This window comes from Ornithodoros turicata, chromosome 9 (genome assembly GCF_037126465.1).
Source record: "Ornithodoros turicata isolate Travis chromosome 9, ASM3712646v1, whole genome shotgun sequence".
NCBI classification, from domain to species: Eukaryota; Metazoa; Arthropoda; class Arachnida; order Ixodida; family Argasidae; genus Ornithodoros; species Ornithodoros turicata.
The window spans coordinates 38,407,130-38,422,974 of record NC_088209.1 but is presented as its reverse complement, the minus strand read 5'-3'; the positions used below and the strand labels follow the sequence as shown (position 1 = coordinate 38,422,974).

At 44.2% G+C, this 15,845-nt stretch overlaps 1 protein-coding gene across 1 annotated transcript in view; it reads right to left on the bottom strand.

The window, feature by feature from the left end:
- Positions 1 to 15,845, bottom strand: part of LOC135368861 (band 7 protein AGAP004871-like) — a 335,172-nt gene that overhangs the window by 195,880 nt on the left and 123,447 nt on the right. Inside the window, exon 2 of the mRNA XM_064602402.1 lies at positions 7,542 to 7,589. Coding sequence (XP_064458472.1) covers positions 7,542 to 7,589 — 48 coding nt within the window. The remainder of the gene's footprint in view (positions 1 to 7,541; positions 7,590 to 15,845) is intronic.

The following is a 15,845-nucleotide window of genomic DNA, read 5'->3' as shown; positions in this document are numbered from 1 at the left end:
TGATGGTTGGCTAGGAGCGTGCTATGCGGTGAAGTTCATTTTTAAGAGTGCATTCCTCGTGAGTTGTGTAAATTAAATGGTTTGACTGGTTTGATCCATCTACGTTCGTTACGCCCTCGTTATGTAATCTTTGGTTTTGCCGCATCTTTGTATTATATTTTTTTAGGAGTAGTAAATCGATCAATACCACAGACGCACTAACCGATTTGTTTTCTTAACTCTTTCAACTTTACGTACACCATTATGTTTCTTGTTTTGTATTACATTTGTTGCATGTTACTGTATTACTTATTTGCGTAATATCATGTGTTATTTATGTATTACTTATATAAGTTTCAAATAATGCCATGTACTTGCCGCACGTGTAATTGCCTTATGTTATTTTGATAAGTGCCTTGTTTTGTGCGTGATGCCTCTACCCTGTATAATGCCTTCTTTGCCCTGACGTATATATTGCCCTGAGGGTATATAAATAAATAATAATAAATAAAATGTCAGGCTGACCTTTCCGAAATAACACCCCCCCCCCTTTCTATGTTACGTCGGTTTTTCTTTTTTTCGTGTGCTCACTCTCCGGGTTTTAATGAGCTATGCCATCCCTTTCCACCCAGAATAAAGTCATCTATCGCTGTTACAACACTAATATAGAAGAAGAGCGGCTTCTGTTCGAAGTAGCGTGGCTGTTCGAAATAGCGTGGCTATTCGAAATAACGGCTGCTCTCGTCCTCAGGCATTTCCCTTCAAATTTCCTTACCGATTCGCTGGATTTTCTCACACTATCCCAGCCTCACACTAAATGGGGCCTTCATCTTCATATTTTCGCCATCACCATCAGCAACACCACCATCAACACCACAATTATGTGTTCGGCCAAGCCTTCCTAATTAGAACGGCGCTTTGGAATTGATTACGCTTACACATTTTCGGTGGCACTGTCGCAGTTCTTTTCGCGGCAGATTTCTCAACGGAACTGATGGAGCAAAATATAAGGAATGTCGGCAGAATGGCATGCTTAAGAATTATTCCAGAGAATTCAAACTAAAGTGGGTTTTTTGAACAGGGCTAAAACGGTTCGAATTAATAGTTGGCCCAAAAATACCTTCAACGATAACTGTCAGAGTTTTAAGAGTAAGGGCTCTTGTGTCAAAACGAGAGATCTCGCTGCTCCCTCACGTCGCTGTAAGATGGGATCCACCATGCCGTCGTTAGGCTTCGCGGGGCGGAAGATGACAAATGAGTTCCGTCTGTCGAAAGGAGCAAATGACAGTTCCCACCCTCATACGTCACCTCCACGAAGAAATATACCGCCATATTTGCTCGAGCAAATCGCCTCACACCCACCCGGAAGGACAAAACGTTCATCATAGTTCATCAAACTGGCAACGGCACACTGCATTTAACGTCCCTTCCGGAAGACGGTGAGTTTAAAGGAGCAGTAAAGTGTGCAAATTTCCCCTCCCTCGCTCTTAAAAATGAGAGGAGGGTGATGATGATGACGATTGAAAGAAAAAAATGGGGATTGTAGCCCTCATCACGAGGGCCAGCTACCCCAGATCACCTAAGGAAAGGAATGAGAGGAGGGTCTTACTCGGCGCGCCGTTGCTGCCCACACAGGAGTCAGCATCGTCACGACTATAGACAAAAAAAAAAAAAAAAGACAACGGATGAAAGAACCTTAACAATGATGGTCGTGGTGGTTGTGAAAGAGGTCGCTGTTGTCGGCGTCCAGGGCCGACTTCTAAGGGAACTGTGTCGACATAGGTCGGACAGCAGTCTGAGGAAAACCCAGAAAAAAAAAATTCTAGGCAGCACATCCGGCACCAGGATTCGAACCCGTGTTACCTCCCAGTTTCGACGTGACATGACCAGCACGCTAACCACTAAGCCACGCGAGCTGACTTCTCCTTTTTCGTTCTTATTCTAAACTTTTATTATGGTTCATGGTGAGCCATTTTTTGTGGCATTATGCACTTCATACTCGACGGTTCAGGTGGCGGTACCTTTCATTCAGGGAGGATAAATTTCTATACTTTAGTCCATGAACGATATTAGTTGAGATAATAATATCGCAACGGGTTATCTAATGTACTACCGTCTACGTAAAAGCGAGCGTCTACCTTGCAGTTCCGTGACTCCTTAATGGAATACGATGAAAGAAAACAACCCCGGGACTGATTTGTCGCATCTACCCTGATCTGCACACAAAGGGATTTCCGCCCTACTGACGATCTCTCACGGCCTGTCGGGCAATCGCAAAGAACAACTGATCGATGGCGAACGGCCAGAAAGAGAGAAAGGGATACACGAGTGTCGTGTAACCCTCCCTTTCCACTGATGCATCAGTGCATCCCGCGCACTGGCAAGCGAATTCATATAGAGCTCTTCGTCGGAGACGTTGCAAATAAGCAAACAGTTAGACACAGAAGCAAAACGCGAGCAAGTTCATGTAGGCTAGGCACAAGGACATCGCGTCTTGTCCGTTTGTGTCTGTCCTTTTGCGTATCTTACCAGACTCAGGGAAATGTTGCCATAACTCTAAACAAACAGTAGTTATCCTTCACACAGGAGCGAGGGCATAATTGTAAAAGCAAAAATCAAAGAGCGAGCGTGAAAATTGGAGTTGTAAGAGTTGTGGAGTACTAAAATTTAAAAGAGCATATCGTAATGCTGAGATAAGAGTTGGTAGTAGTGCTCCACCTGACGGGTAATGACAGCTTACATTACGCCTGCATGAAAGCCTTTAAGTTTCCTCGTTATCATATAAATGAACTTGTGGAAGCCTTTTCAAACATGTCCTATTCTAGAATGCGTTGCAGGGACCCATTTCTTGGAGATGACGAAGAGAAGTTTCCGCGGCATCTGTGTCATCCGACCTGCACTCGACAGGAGATATGCCAACGCGTGCAGGTCCCGCTCTTCGCGCACTTTGTTGGGCTACTAAAAGTGAACGTTTTTTAATGAAGATCGAATGACGATGGCCAAGGAGAAGCGTAGGCTTCAGGATCACAACGGAAGATGTTTTTTTTTAGTTCCGTGTCGCCGCCGCGAAGCAACTGTGGCTATAAGCGGCGTACAGGTGTGGGGAGATGGAGAGAGGACAGCAGGAGGGAGAGGGGGGACAGGGGAGGGGGTTAGTATGCGTGCTGGGCCGACTTCAGGGGGAACTGTGCCCGCATATGTCTGAAAGCGTCTGAGGAAAACCCAGGAAAAACCCCAGACAGCACAGCCGGCACCGGGATTCGAACCCGGGTACATAATGGTACAAAATAGGCTCCGCCTCCCGTTTTCAACAAATCAGGGGCGAGAACGTTGTCACTCGGGATGATGGTTGGCTGGGAGCGTGCTATTTGGTGACGCGCACTTTTAAGAGGGAGGTACCCGGGCTCGAATCCCGGTGCCGGCTGTGCTGTCTGGGGTTTTTCCTGGGTTTTCCTCAGACGCTTTCAGACATATGTCGGCGCAGTTCCCTTAGAAGTCGGCCGACATTCGTCTGAAGAGTCTTCGGAAATCCTGTGAAAACGCTCGGACAGCGCAGCCGGTGGTAAGATTCTAACTCACCACTTCCCAGCCTTCAGCACGGCCACGGAACGATTTAATCTAATTATTTATTTATTTATTTATTTATAATACTTCTGGCGCAAGCGCCATAGAAGGAGGGACATACAAATACAACACTAAACTTCATCTCTAAATTACAAAAACAACCGAGGGCTGTGCACTGCCCGTATACTAAATAGGTAGCAAGAGGAAATAAATGCACTGAAAATAAAATAAATACAAGACGAAAGGATGGACATAATCATGGCTCCCGAAGGAGTTCAGTGATGCATGCTACAAAAGAAGTGAGAGTGCCGCAGTCAATAGCTACCTGTGGCAAGCCATTCCAGTTATCAATGGTTTTGGGGAAAAAAAGAATGCCGCAAGCAGTTGGTCCTAAAGCGGTATTGCACCAAGTGTTTAGTGTGCTTAGTGCGACGACTACCAACGTTAGATAATGTTAGATACTTGCGTTCTGCAATACAAGTCTCGTCATTAAGTATGGACCAAAGGAGTTTAAGACGTTGTATTTTGTTTCTAGCATGGAGGCTCAAGATTCCTGCCTCTTGGAGCATACGAGTTGGAGAATCGAAACGAGAATATTTGTTATTTACAAACCGGATTGCTTTCCTTTGAATTAGCTCAAGTTCTTTTATCTTTGCTCCTATCTCTGGGAACCAGACGAGAGACCCATAGTCAATAATGGAACGTACTAGTGTTTCGTAAGCAATAAGCTTTACCTGCCGATCGGCATTACTAAGATTTCTCCTCAGCATGTAATTAATTTATTATGTTAACCATATCTGTGGTAAACGCAGTACATGTCATCCCCCTGCACCGTTAAACCAGAACCTCACCGCATAACGCGCTCCCAACTGAACCATCATCCCGAATGAGATCGTTCTCCGCGTTGGTTCGTTAAAAACGGGAGGCGTACACCTTTTTCTGACGCTGATGCAATTATGTTAACTGTCACAAAAAAAAAACAAAAAAAAAACACGGCTGGCGTTTTGTACAAAATCAAGAGTGATAATGCTGCCATTCGGTGTCCTAGGCTGATGCCTTTTGCACCAGAGACACTCAGTGGCGCTCACAAATAAACACTTTGACCTACTGCTTTGTCGCTTCTCCTGTGTACACAACGTCAGTGCAGCGAAAGCACGCTTCACAGGAACCCCTCCAGGCCTCCACACACACACACACTCTCTCTCACTCTCTCTCGAAACTGAACTTCACCGCTGCTCTGCGCCACCCATTGCAACGAGTGATAGGGTTCGAGGCGAGAGGGAGGCGTACGCCTTTTTGTGTAAATTATCATGCATCCAAACTGAAACAAAAAGGCGTACGCCCCCCTGTCTCTTCGAATCACAAGGAATAAACCCATCTTTGTATCAACGCTTGGCGCAGAGCGTGCTATGCGGTGAAGTTTTGTTTTTAAGAGTGCAGGTCAGGCTGAAGCACGCTTTTCCTGACTTCACTCCCTATTTGTAGGATGCATTGTGCATTAGTTGCATACAAGTAAGGGATGATGAGAGTACGATCAGTACTTACGATCTACTACGATCTACTTACGATAAGTACTTCTTACTGAGAGTACTTTCATACAGTACGATGTCTATAACTTAAAAACCCGAGACTGGGGGACACAAAACGACAACACGGACAAGGTCCTGTCTGTGAGACCTTGTCTGTGTTGTCGTTTTTTGTCCCCCAGTTTAGGGTCCTTAAGTTATGGATCTATACCACCAACTCGCTTGCTATCTCTCTATCCTCTCGTTTGTACGACGTCTGCTTTGGCGGAGTACGCCGCACGGAGCAGGCGCTCCAACACCGCGAGGGACGGAACAACACTGAAGGCGCGGTTTCGTTCTGTATTTGTATGCACGTAGAGGTCGATGGGCTTGTGGAGCTTCCCTGAGTCTGCAATACGTGTTTCGCATGGTGATTACCATTTACTGGGACGCGAATCCTTATTCGACGTTGGCTGGTAATTGGAGTTCTTGCTTCTGTGCGGGACGTTTCAGCTGTAGGCGTGACATTACGAAGCTTGACTGCGACTCCTGGAAACGCGCATTCGTTTGACGTGAAAAGAGCAGGTTACAAAAAGAATGTTTTGTTTAAAACATGGCTACAGTGAACTAGAACAGGGCATAGAAGATTCCTGAAGTGGAGAAGTTTGCAGAGGCCCTCCTTTGTTTCGATGAGCAAGTAAGGTCGCGGTTACTGCACAGATCTATTCTGCCCTTCCGCTATAAAGACACAATTCATTCTAAAAAAAAACACGCTCCTGTCTTAAGGATTGATTGTGCCGAAGTATGCCTATTCGAGTTTCAGCGTCTTAGAAGCCCAATTTCTGTTTTTACTACCTGAACGTTCGGCGTCTAGTAATTACCAAGTGTTCTTGAACTCCCACATCTTAGCGCTATCGCTAATCCCTCAAAGCTTAGCAACGTTCTACAGAGAAATCCCGGGGCGAACTAAAGGCAATAGCCAACGACTAAAAAAGAGAGAGCAAAAATCAGCAGAAAGTCACCTTAACGCAGCTGACGCAGTAGAAGACGCAAGCAACTGTAGTTGAGTTCACAATTGAGTCGCTGCAAAGAGGACGCGACTCTCGCTTGCAGGCCACATATGAACATTGGTGATGTCTCGCTCCCATGCCCTACATCGCAACGCAGAGCGTAGGCTTTGCATTTGCAATGGTAACACGCGGCACTGCCGAAGCACAAGTAAAGAGACAAGCGAGGCGGCGCCTGCATCAATGCTAAACACGCATACAGAATGCTATCGCGTGTGCCCACACCATTGGAAACGTTACATGTAGGTCTCGGACTGAATGCCACATTCGGGAATATATTTCCACATACGAATGGTGGTGTCGCAACCTCACCTATGCGCTCAACGCATCGCGTGACACAAGATTCACAGCGTATTCTGTTCCAGCGTGATAGCGTCCGTACAAAGATCCCAAGCAGCACAACGTATTGGACCAATATTGGCAATACTGACTCAATATTGTGCAAAGATGTTGTGCTGCTTGGGACACATCAGATCTAAAGCAGATATTTTGATGACATATGGTGAAAGCGCTGGAGGACTTGCCTACAAAGAACACCATACCCCATCAATATTCATCATATTCAAGGCCGATCATTCCACTTCAACATCACCTCACATCATAGACCATCATTCAACACCAACATCATGTCATATCACAGACAATCACTCAACACCAACTTGAACATCACGTCACATCATCGGCCATCATTCAACATTGACTTCAAGATCATGTCACATCAGAGACAATCACTCAACACCAACTTGAACATCACGTCACATCATCGGCCATCATTCAACATTGACTTCAATATCATGTCACATCAGAGACAATCACTCAACACCAACTTGAACATCACGTCATATCATCGGCCATCATTCAATACCAACTTCAACATCACAGCCCATCGCAGCCTGCAACGTAACATCGCATAATTCTCCACGATGTGATGGCGAATGATGTCCATGATGTCTATGACGAGTGAATTCGCCAACCTACGCTCGACTATCACCAACCGAGAGATTGCGCTACCTTCACCCATACGGTTTCGCGAGGTCATTGAGGAGGAGGCTTCGCTTTAAAATGCTGCCCGCTCCGTGCTACCAATTAGCCGCTCCTGCCTGGGCATATGTGGGGTCTACGCCTACGTGGGGTCTACATCTCAATAATATTTCTACCGTCATTGTCACCGTCCCAGTCAAAATTCAGAAAGGGAGCCGATCTACTTCCTGATGCGTGATTTATTATGCATGACACCATGACTGCATGCATGCACCCCCATGCATTTATGCATGACACCCCTCAATGTGTCCCACTCTTTGTTCAGTGATGACTTTTTGTGATTATTCGGTAACTAGACAGCTTTCGAGCTCAATCTTACCAAACGATATTGCGCTATGATTGTGGTGGGCCCAAAGGACGTCATCGTGAACAACTTTAAACTCACCAATGTTTCAGATGAGATGCCTCCTTCATCTTGATATGGTCCAACGAACTGAAAGTGGAAAATAAACCGGAATTACATATCGAATTCTACGGACAGAAGCAACATATGCAACTGCTATAGATGTAATATTGGTTGTTGCTGCGCTGGTGTGTTCTTAGTTGGGATTTTTCGTGTAGCTGTTTCGTCAGAACGTTCTTCGATTTTCAAACGAACTGCGCATTGAAAGAAAGAAAGAAAGAGAGAAGAGAATCGAGATAGAGAGAGAGAGAGAGATAGCCAACAACATACATAGGGTTCCTACTTTCCGGGTTTTTCCGGGTGAGTGTTTACTGAAGTTTCCAACTTCTGGAAAAATTTGGGTTTTTCGGAGGTTTCAAAGGCTAGAACCTCCGAAAAACTCGATTTCTTTATCTTTTCCTCAGTCAATCAATCAATCAATCTTTAAATTGAAGACTCCAGTAAACACCGCACGAGTGTGTATTGCCAACTGAAAGTTGTACATTGACAACTGTATCACAGTTAAAAATGAACTTCACCGCATAGCACGCTCTGCGCCAATCATTGCCACGAATGATATCGTTATCTGCCCTGATTTGTTGAAAGCGGGAGGCGTACGCCTTTTCTGTGACAATTATGAACAGCATAAGTGTCACACAAAAGGCGTACGCCTCCCGTTTTCAACAAATCGGGGCAGATAACGATATCATTCGAGACGATGGTTGGCTAGGAGCGTGCTATGCGGTGAAGTTCATTTTTAAGAGTGTAGGATGGGACAAGCGCAGGCAATTGAAAGTTCCGAAAAGTCGGAATCCTAAACATAAGCCATACAGTATCGCTAGATAGTTTCAGGTCACTCGATTCCCACCTCACTCGTACAATAACCAACATATAATATGGTGGGGTAACAGAACCCTTGTGGTGAAACACATCACGTCATGACCAATTATGTATGTGTTGTTGTTGCTGATGTTGCTCAGTTTGCTCGCTCTATGCGCGTATTTCTTGCCCGGTGCCGTTAGCAGATTCCATTCCGTTACATACTTTGCAAAAAAAACAACAAGAAAACTGTCTGAAACATTCGCACAGCCACCAAAAATGCATACCTTGTCCTCACCTCAAGAATCAATTCTGTATACCTGCGGTGCAGCGGCCTAAAATTCACATAACGAACGTAACTTTATATATAATACGACACGCATGTATTGCTCCCTTTCGGCCTAACCACGGAACAACTTGAATGGATCATCACCTTCGGTAGAGCATCCTCCTCCGATAATTGTGTCTCATCGTGATCTACCGTTCGGTGACACCATCCATTAGATCAGACATAATTTATGGATGAGTTCTGTTAATAGGGCTAATATTTACCTATCTTTTCTTCTTTTTTTTTTCAACTCTCAGCACCGGCATGAGCCCATCCAAAATAGATGCGGAAAACATTAATTCACCATGTGGAGCGGAATTCGAAAGTAATAGAATTCTCAAGCTCTGCGAGGACTGCATGGTAGTTACCGCGTAAAGCGCAATACCTCGTCGAACCGGAATTTTAGTCGTCCACCGCCTTAGAAATGATAGAAAAAGAAAAAAGCCATTCTGACACAAAAAAGGCAAGCCTACCTGAACAATATACATTCGACTGAGAAAACTGAGTGAATGAAATTCGATCGACTGCGAAAAAGAAAGAAGAAACAAAAAGACAACGGCAAAGCAACAAGACCCGAGTGACAAGCAAACTTGTCAGACTACAAGGAGAAAAGTCAAGATGGCGGTGCACCCAAACCACTTCGGTTAAAGCATGGTGAAATATAGTTAAAGAATGGCAGTTCATGAAAAGGAACCCGGTAGTGGATTCGAATCCTTCCAGAAGGATTTCCGTCAGAGGTGCTTGGAATCTCACCGCTGGTGCCTTTTCGTCGACCGCCATAATCCATATTGTTGGGTCCCGTTATGGGTTATTAGGCATTAGGGTTCGTGTTCATATGTTTATATTTCACTGCCTGCACATCTACGCCGCTAGGTGTTGCTAGATTCGTAGGTTTCCTACCAATTGACTAGCGCGTAAGGGTATGGCCGACTTTTTTTGAGGTGCATTTAAAAAGGCAGAAAACAATTCTACCTATGTTCGAGTTCATACGGCTTTATATTTCGGTTTATTGCGGTTTAGATATTGTTCATTCAAAAGATATTATATTATTTATTCATTTATTGTTCATGTTACGAAGAGGGAGAGGAAGTAGTAGTTCACGTTCATTCCAAAGTTGATTCATTCTGTTACCCTTTCCTTTCTTTTTTAAACGGTACAAAAATCCAACACTGAAGTTTCCAACTTATTTAATGACACAAGCTTTCATGTAGCGGACTACATTTCTTCATATGTGAAAAACACAGGGCACATGGTGTACATTATATAGTCACAGGATACCACGTGAACACAGAATGAAAAAAATGAAAAAAGGAAAAAGGAGGAGGAGGTGGAGAGAAATCTGCGTTGTGAGTGACTGAGTGTCACTCACAAGGCAGGTTCCTCTCCTCCTCCTCCTTTTTCCATTTTTTCATTCTGTGTTCACGTGGTATCCTGTGACTATATAATGTACACCATGTGCCCTGCGTTTTTCACATCTGAGGAAATGTAGTCTGCTACATGAAAGCTTGTGTCATTAAATAAGTTGAAAACTTCAGAGTTGGATTTTTGTACCGTTTGTGCCTTCCGTGGACGTCGACGAGACCCTTCATCTTTCTTTCTTTTTTATTAATAAACATATCTAGCTCAGCATAATTAAACCCCTGCCAAGACGTAGAAGAAGGAGGAGAAACCCCTGTTCCTTCTCGCTGTGACACTGCTTCAAAAAAGCTTTACTCGGCTGTACCTTTCCTCTTTACAATATTCATATTCAATTATTCATTTAGAGTGGAATGCTAAATACGGCTCAAAGTCGATACGGCTTTATATTTCGGTTTAAATATTATTCATTCATTCGATTCATAGCTGATTATTTGTTTAGAGTGGATCATATAGAGTCCTCAAAAGTCAAACGCGCTAAGAGTGTCACTACGCATCGTCCCTCTGAACTTCAGCTTCTAAACGGCCCCTTTTAGCTCGTCCTTTAGTCCTTTTTACTTTTAACTGCGAGACCCGAAACGCAAACAGGCTTTGATCGCTGGAACCGGCGCGATACCTAGCTGCGTGGCAGTTAAGCCTCGTAGAGGCACTGTGTAAACAAGGCGAAGTCATCTGGACGAGAGGCTGCTTTGCTGCTGGAAGAGCAGCCGGTACCCTTCGGGGACAACTTGACAACGGTTACATCAACATTACGAGAGGTATACATACCCAGCAATACGCTGTAACGAGAAGATTCATTTGACATGTTTGTCTTCCCGGAGCTCTTCTCAATAAAGCAGTGGGCAGAAAGGAAAGTGCTATCTGTGGCTCCGGTAAATTGAATAAACAAAGTGATACAAGCTATATATGCCACGACAGTAGGTCTCTGCGGATGAGAGAGAGAGAGAAAAAAAAAAGAAGGTCGGAGAAAGCACGTGACAAAGCGTCTGTCCACTCAGAAAGCAGCAGTAAGGGGGTACTATTCGCAGACGGGCCTCAACAGCATGGCGAAAAAGATGAAGCAACGTGGTGGTGGTGATTGGGCTCGCCGTTGTCGACCGCACAGAGGTGGGCAACGTCACGACTGACGCCGTAGGGAATGTGCGTCCTGGGCCGACTTCTCAGGGAACTGTGCCGACATATGCCAGAAAGCGTCTGAGGAAAACCCAGGAACAACCCCAGACAGCACAGCCGGCACCGGGCAACGTGGTCCTCACGTACAGTTGTTGTGGTACCTTATTTGAGAGCGATCCAATGAGACCGTTCTACGTGCACGAGGGGAAAGGGAAAAGCTGACCTGACCAATACTTGCATAGCGCCATACATAGCGCATTTTATCTTTCCTTTTCGCTTGTTTTTTTTTCTTTTTCTGCCAATAAATTGGCCCTCTCCCCTCCCGAATTGCAAGCTAAGTGAAAAAAAAAAAAAAAAACAATACACACAGAAAATCAAGTATGCTCGCGAGACCACTGGCGTGAAGTGTTGCGCCGGGCCTTGTTTAGGTGTTTTCTTTATTTAGAATAATTCTGACATTATAAAATATCGTAGAAGGAGTGGCATGCAAGGTAGCAGGTAATACACTGCTTGCACTGTACATATCATCAGGTTAATGTAATAAATTTTCTTTATATATATACACTGAAACAACTGATCATTGAGACTACGTAGCTGCAGTTGCAATTTGATTAGGAAAGTTATACAAATTCGCGCACACCTAACAAAATTCAACATAAAACACTTTGAACAAGGCCAGTAAATGATGCTAGTGGGTGACAATCAACAGTTTGCTGTGGCGAACAATTTCAAGTGGTGATCGCGAGAGGAAAAACGAGTTCTTCAAACAGTTACAATGAAAACGATAAGGCTCAATTTTACTTAGTGTGTTTCGAGAGCTTCCTCCATTCGTCATTCTAGCGTATAGCGATGGATCAATGCATGACTGACCGTTAATTATTAACGGGGATGTCTTTAAACGCTGGACTGCTACTCTATTCGTTAAAGTGGAAAGCTCTACCGATTCGAGCAGCTGCGTGTGTGAACCGCGACGAGCTAATTTATTAAAAACATTAATGCTTACGTTCTACGTATGGAAATAAGGTGTCCAGTGTGACATAAGGTCACCAGTGTGACATTCTCATCGACAAAATGCGAAACTAGTCTGGCTTGTCGGTGTCTCGTCGCAGTTTGGTGTTTTGTCTTTCAGTGGTGTTACGGGCACATTAGACACAAGACAGGCACTTCACGCGTATTGCTAGGGGTCAGCGCGGGTAAGACTGACAGTGACCGCATCCGCACGGTATCCGCGCATGTGATATCCGTGAACACATCCGTAACGGCGCTAGTTGAAATGGCGCGGATATTCAATATATCTTTATATGCGCGGTCATTACATGTAGGAAAATATTTAGACAAAAAAAAAAGAAAGATGGTATGTTTCAATCTTTGTTTGCTTTTTTTACTTTTTAGCATACACACTTTCTCAGGAACATTATGTAATCCGCAGTTGTCCAATAAGAGCAGTCAAAGGCACAGTAAGTGCTTGCCTCTCCTTAGAGGACGCCGGGCAAGACGTCAATGCTCACTTGCGGATAAAATCTATTGTTCTTATCCGCATTGTATCCGTGCGGATATCAAAACGCCATGTCTCTAGCTCTCTGAACCCTCTGTTTTGGCGCATTATGACTTCCGTTGTCGATGCGCCATTAAAACTACAATCACCATCATCATCATCATCATCTATCCGCACCCCAGCATGCCACGCAGACATCCTCGCGAACCTGCGGATATATAACGGCACCCGCGCGTATTGTATATAGGCTACGTTTGTTTGTTTGTTTGTTTGTAAGAAAGAAAACAAAGAGGAGAAATTGAACTTGTCTCGCGACTTGTTCTGCTACGCTACGTATTGCCACATCTTCCACTGTTTTGCTATCGATCAGCAGCATGGTATGCGATCTTGTGATTATTGGCAAAAAACAAATAAAGAAAGAGCAGGAACATGTCCGAGTGGATAAAAACATCCCGTCGTTGATAGTCACTCCGAGACCGGCCTCGGTGGGTCAGTAAATCAATGCGTAGTTGTAAGGTAAGGAAAAGTCAGTAGCGTAGCCTACTGATCCCTAGGTAGCGGGTTCGATGCCAACAACTTGGTGGCAGGGTAAAAGTTGCTTGATCACGCCGTCTTTCGCAGACGGGACGTTAAATACCTTAATTAATTTAATTAATCCGTAAAAAATACACAGACTGACCACTGTGGCGTCGCTCCCGATCACAGTTGTCTCGTGACGTAAACCCGTAGATTACTCCAAGGTCGTGGGTTCGAATCTTACTATCGGCCGTGCTGCTGAGATTTCCGCTTGCTTAGCATGTTGGCGCAGCTACGCCTGAAGTCGGCCCAAGACACAAACTAACCCTCCTATTCCCCATCCCTTTCTGCTGGTTGTTATAGGATGATCGCTTTCCACGCCCCGAGACTGGGAGGTGTGATACGGGTTCGAATTCTGGCATCGGCTATGCTGTCTCAGGTTTTCCCTGGGTTTTTGGCGAAGACTTTCCGGACGAATGTCGGCACAGTTCCCCCTGAAGTCACCCGGGACGCAGACTAACCCCCCTTTCCCCACTCCTTCCTCATGTCCTCTCTCCACCTGTCCACGTCTGTACACCGCTCATAGCCACAGTTGCTTCGCGGCGCTAACGCGGAATTAATAATAATTAATAATTATAATAATAATAATAACTCCTCTCTGCTATCCGCTCTCAACCTTACCTGCCCACGTCTGTACGCCACACATAGCCATAGTTTCTTCGCTGTGCTGACAAGAATTTTTTCTTTTTCTTTCGTATTTTTCTTGTTTCTCCTTTATTTTATTTTATTTATTTATTTATTTTTTAGCTTTTGGCAAATTGGCTGCGCCAAAACAGAATCGCTCTCTTCAGAATCTCACTTCCTTTTCCATTATCAGATCCCTAATGGTGATTTCGCAGTGTGACGCCGCACGCCGACTACTTCATTTTTGAAGATTGACTTTGCCCTCGCCATTTTCAGCGAACGGCACGAAACGCGGGAGCGGACGGACGTAATCCGTTTTGGCGACCCTTCCCACAATCCTTCCTCAGTTTATCGCATAATCGCTTCTGGAATCTGAAAAAGAGATTTCCAAGACATACGTCTTAACTAGATTTTACAAGAACAACGCCCAAGGTCTTAAAAGTAATTTATCTTGGGAGCAACTTTTATCTTTTCCTCTGGGTGGGCTCCACAAAATGAGGAATTATAATTGATGCTCTCAAACTTGGGGGACGAAGGGAAGGCGTTACAGCTTTGCCTGTACGTTAGTTATATTTACTTCTCTTCTTGTCTGTTGCGCCCGTTAGTCGTTGAGTTGAGTGGTGTGCCGTGGAGTGTGCTCATCATGTTGAATAAATTTCCTCACAACAACTTTCTAACAACGCGCGATCGAGCAAATTTTCTTAACTGCGCAACCGACACTGAACAGCTGATATATGATATGAAAAGAGGTCTACGACTTCATAGCTTAAAAAAAAAACACACATAAACCTTTAATGAAATTAAATATCAGGTTGTGAGTGGAATGCATCACTTTTCCCTAAGTTGTAAATTCTATAGTTGAAGATGCCATACTTATATATAAGAACTTTTAAAAGAAGAAAAAAAAAACGACTAAAGACTGGACCTCAAATCTTTGGCCTCCTCTTACGTTCCTTCCGTCATTCATTATCACTAATTACTTTTCTGGGAAGCACTTTACTCGGCAAAACTTCCCGTTACAGTACGAGAGCTTTAGAGTGTCATTTAAAATTAACTGAGTAGGAATGAAGATCCCATGTGCCTTTGCGCGATATCGATATATTTCTTGTGCAGTGCAACACGTTTAACTTTAAAAGACTTTGTTCCGTGTTCCAGACTCAGAAAATCAATTTCCGATCGTTTCCAATGTTTAACTTGGCTTTCATTGATCATTTTGCTGTATTGTTTATTTTATTTTATTATTACACTATTTATTATTTTATTGTTGCTTCCGCGTAATTTTTGATAGACACACGAAGCAGTCCGTAAAGACAGGCAGCTATATTGAGGAATATTTACGGGTTTATCGAAGATTCAGCAAGTGTAACATGTACACTAAATGAAATGAAATTCAATTGAATTGAATTCTTAACAAGAGCAAACGTGCCTTGAACGGCGAAGCTTTCCACGGAGCTCGTCCAACCGCGTCCGCATTTGCTGGTCGGACCTTGCCCAGATGGCTCTTTTTGTTCTCTGTTTCCTAACGTGAAGAATCACCTACAAAGCACCGACTTTACGATGACGATGACCCGAAGGAAGCTGTCGGAAAACATTTTTATTTTTATTTAATTTGAATTGAGATGTGTCAAATGGATTTATGCGTGTGCACGGGGATTCGGTAGAAAATAAAGGCCCGTTTTTCTTCCTGTAACTGTTACTTATGAGTTAGTCTTAGAACTTACAGGCGTTAAAAAAAAACAGTGCTGAGTAACGTTTTCAACCACGTACCCAACCAGCCGAAATTCTCACTCTTAGAACTCATCCTTTCGTACGCATGAGTATCCGTAACGGTGTGCTCTAGCACAGATGGGGAGAGAGAGCACAGCAGGAAAGAGTAGGGCACAGGAGGGTCTGTATGCTTCCTGGGCCGACTTCAGAGGAAACTGGGCCGACATTC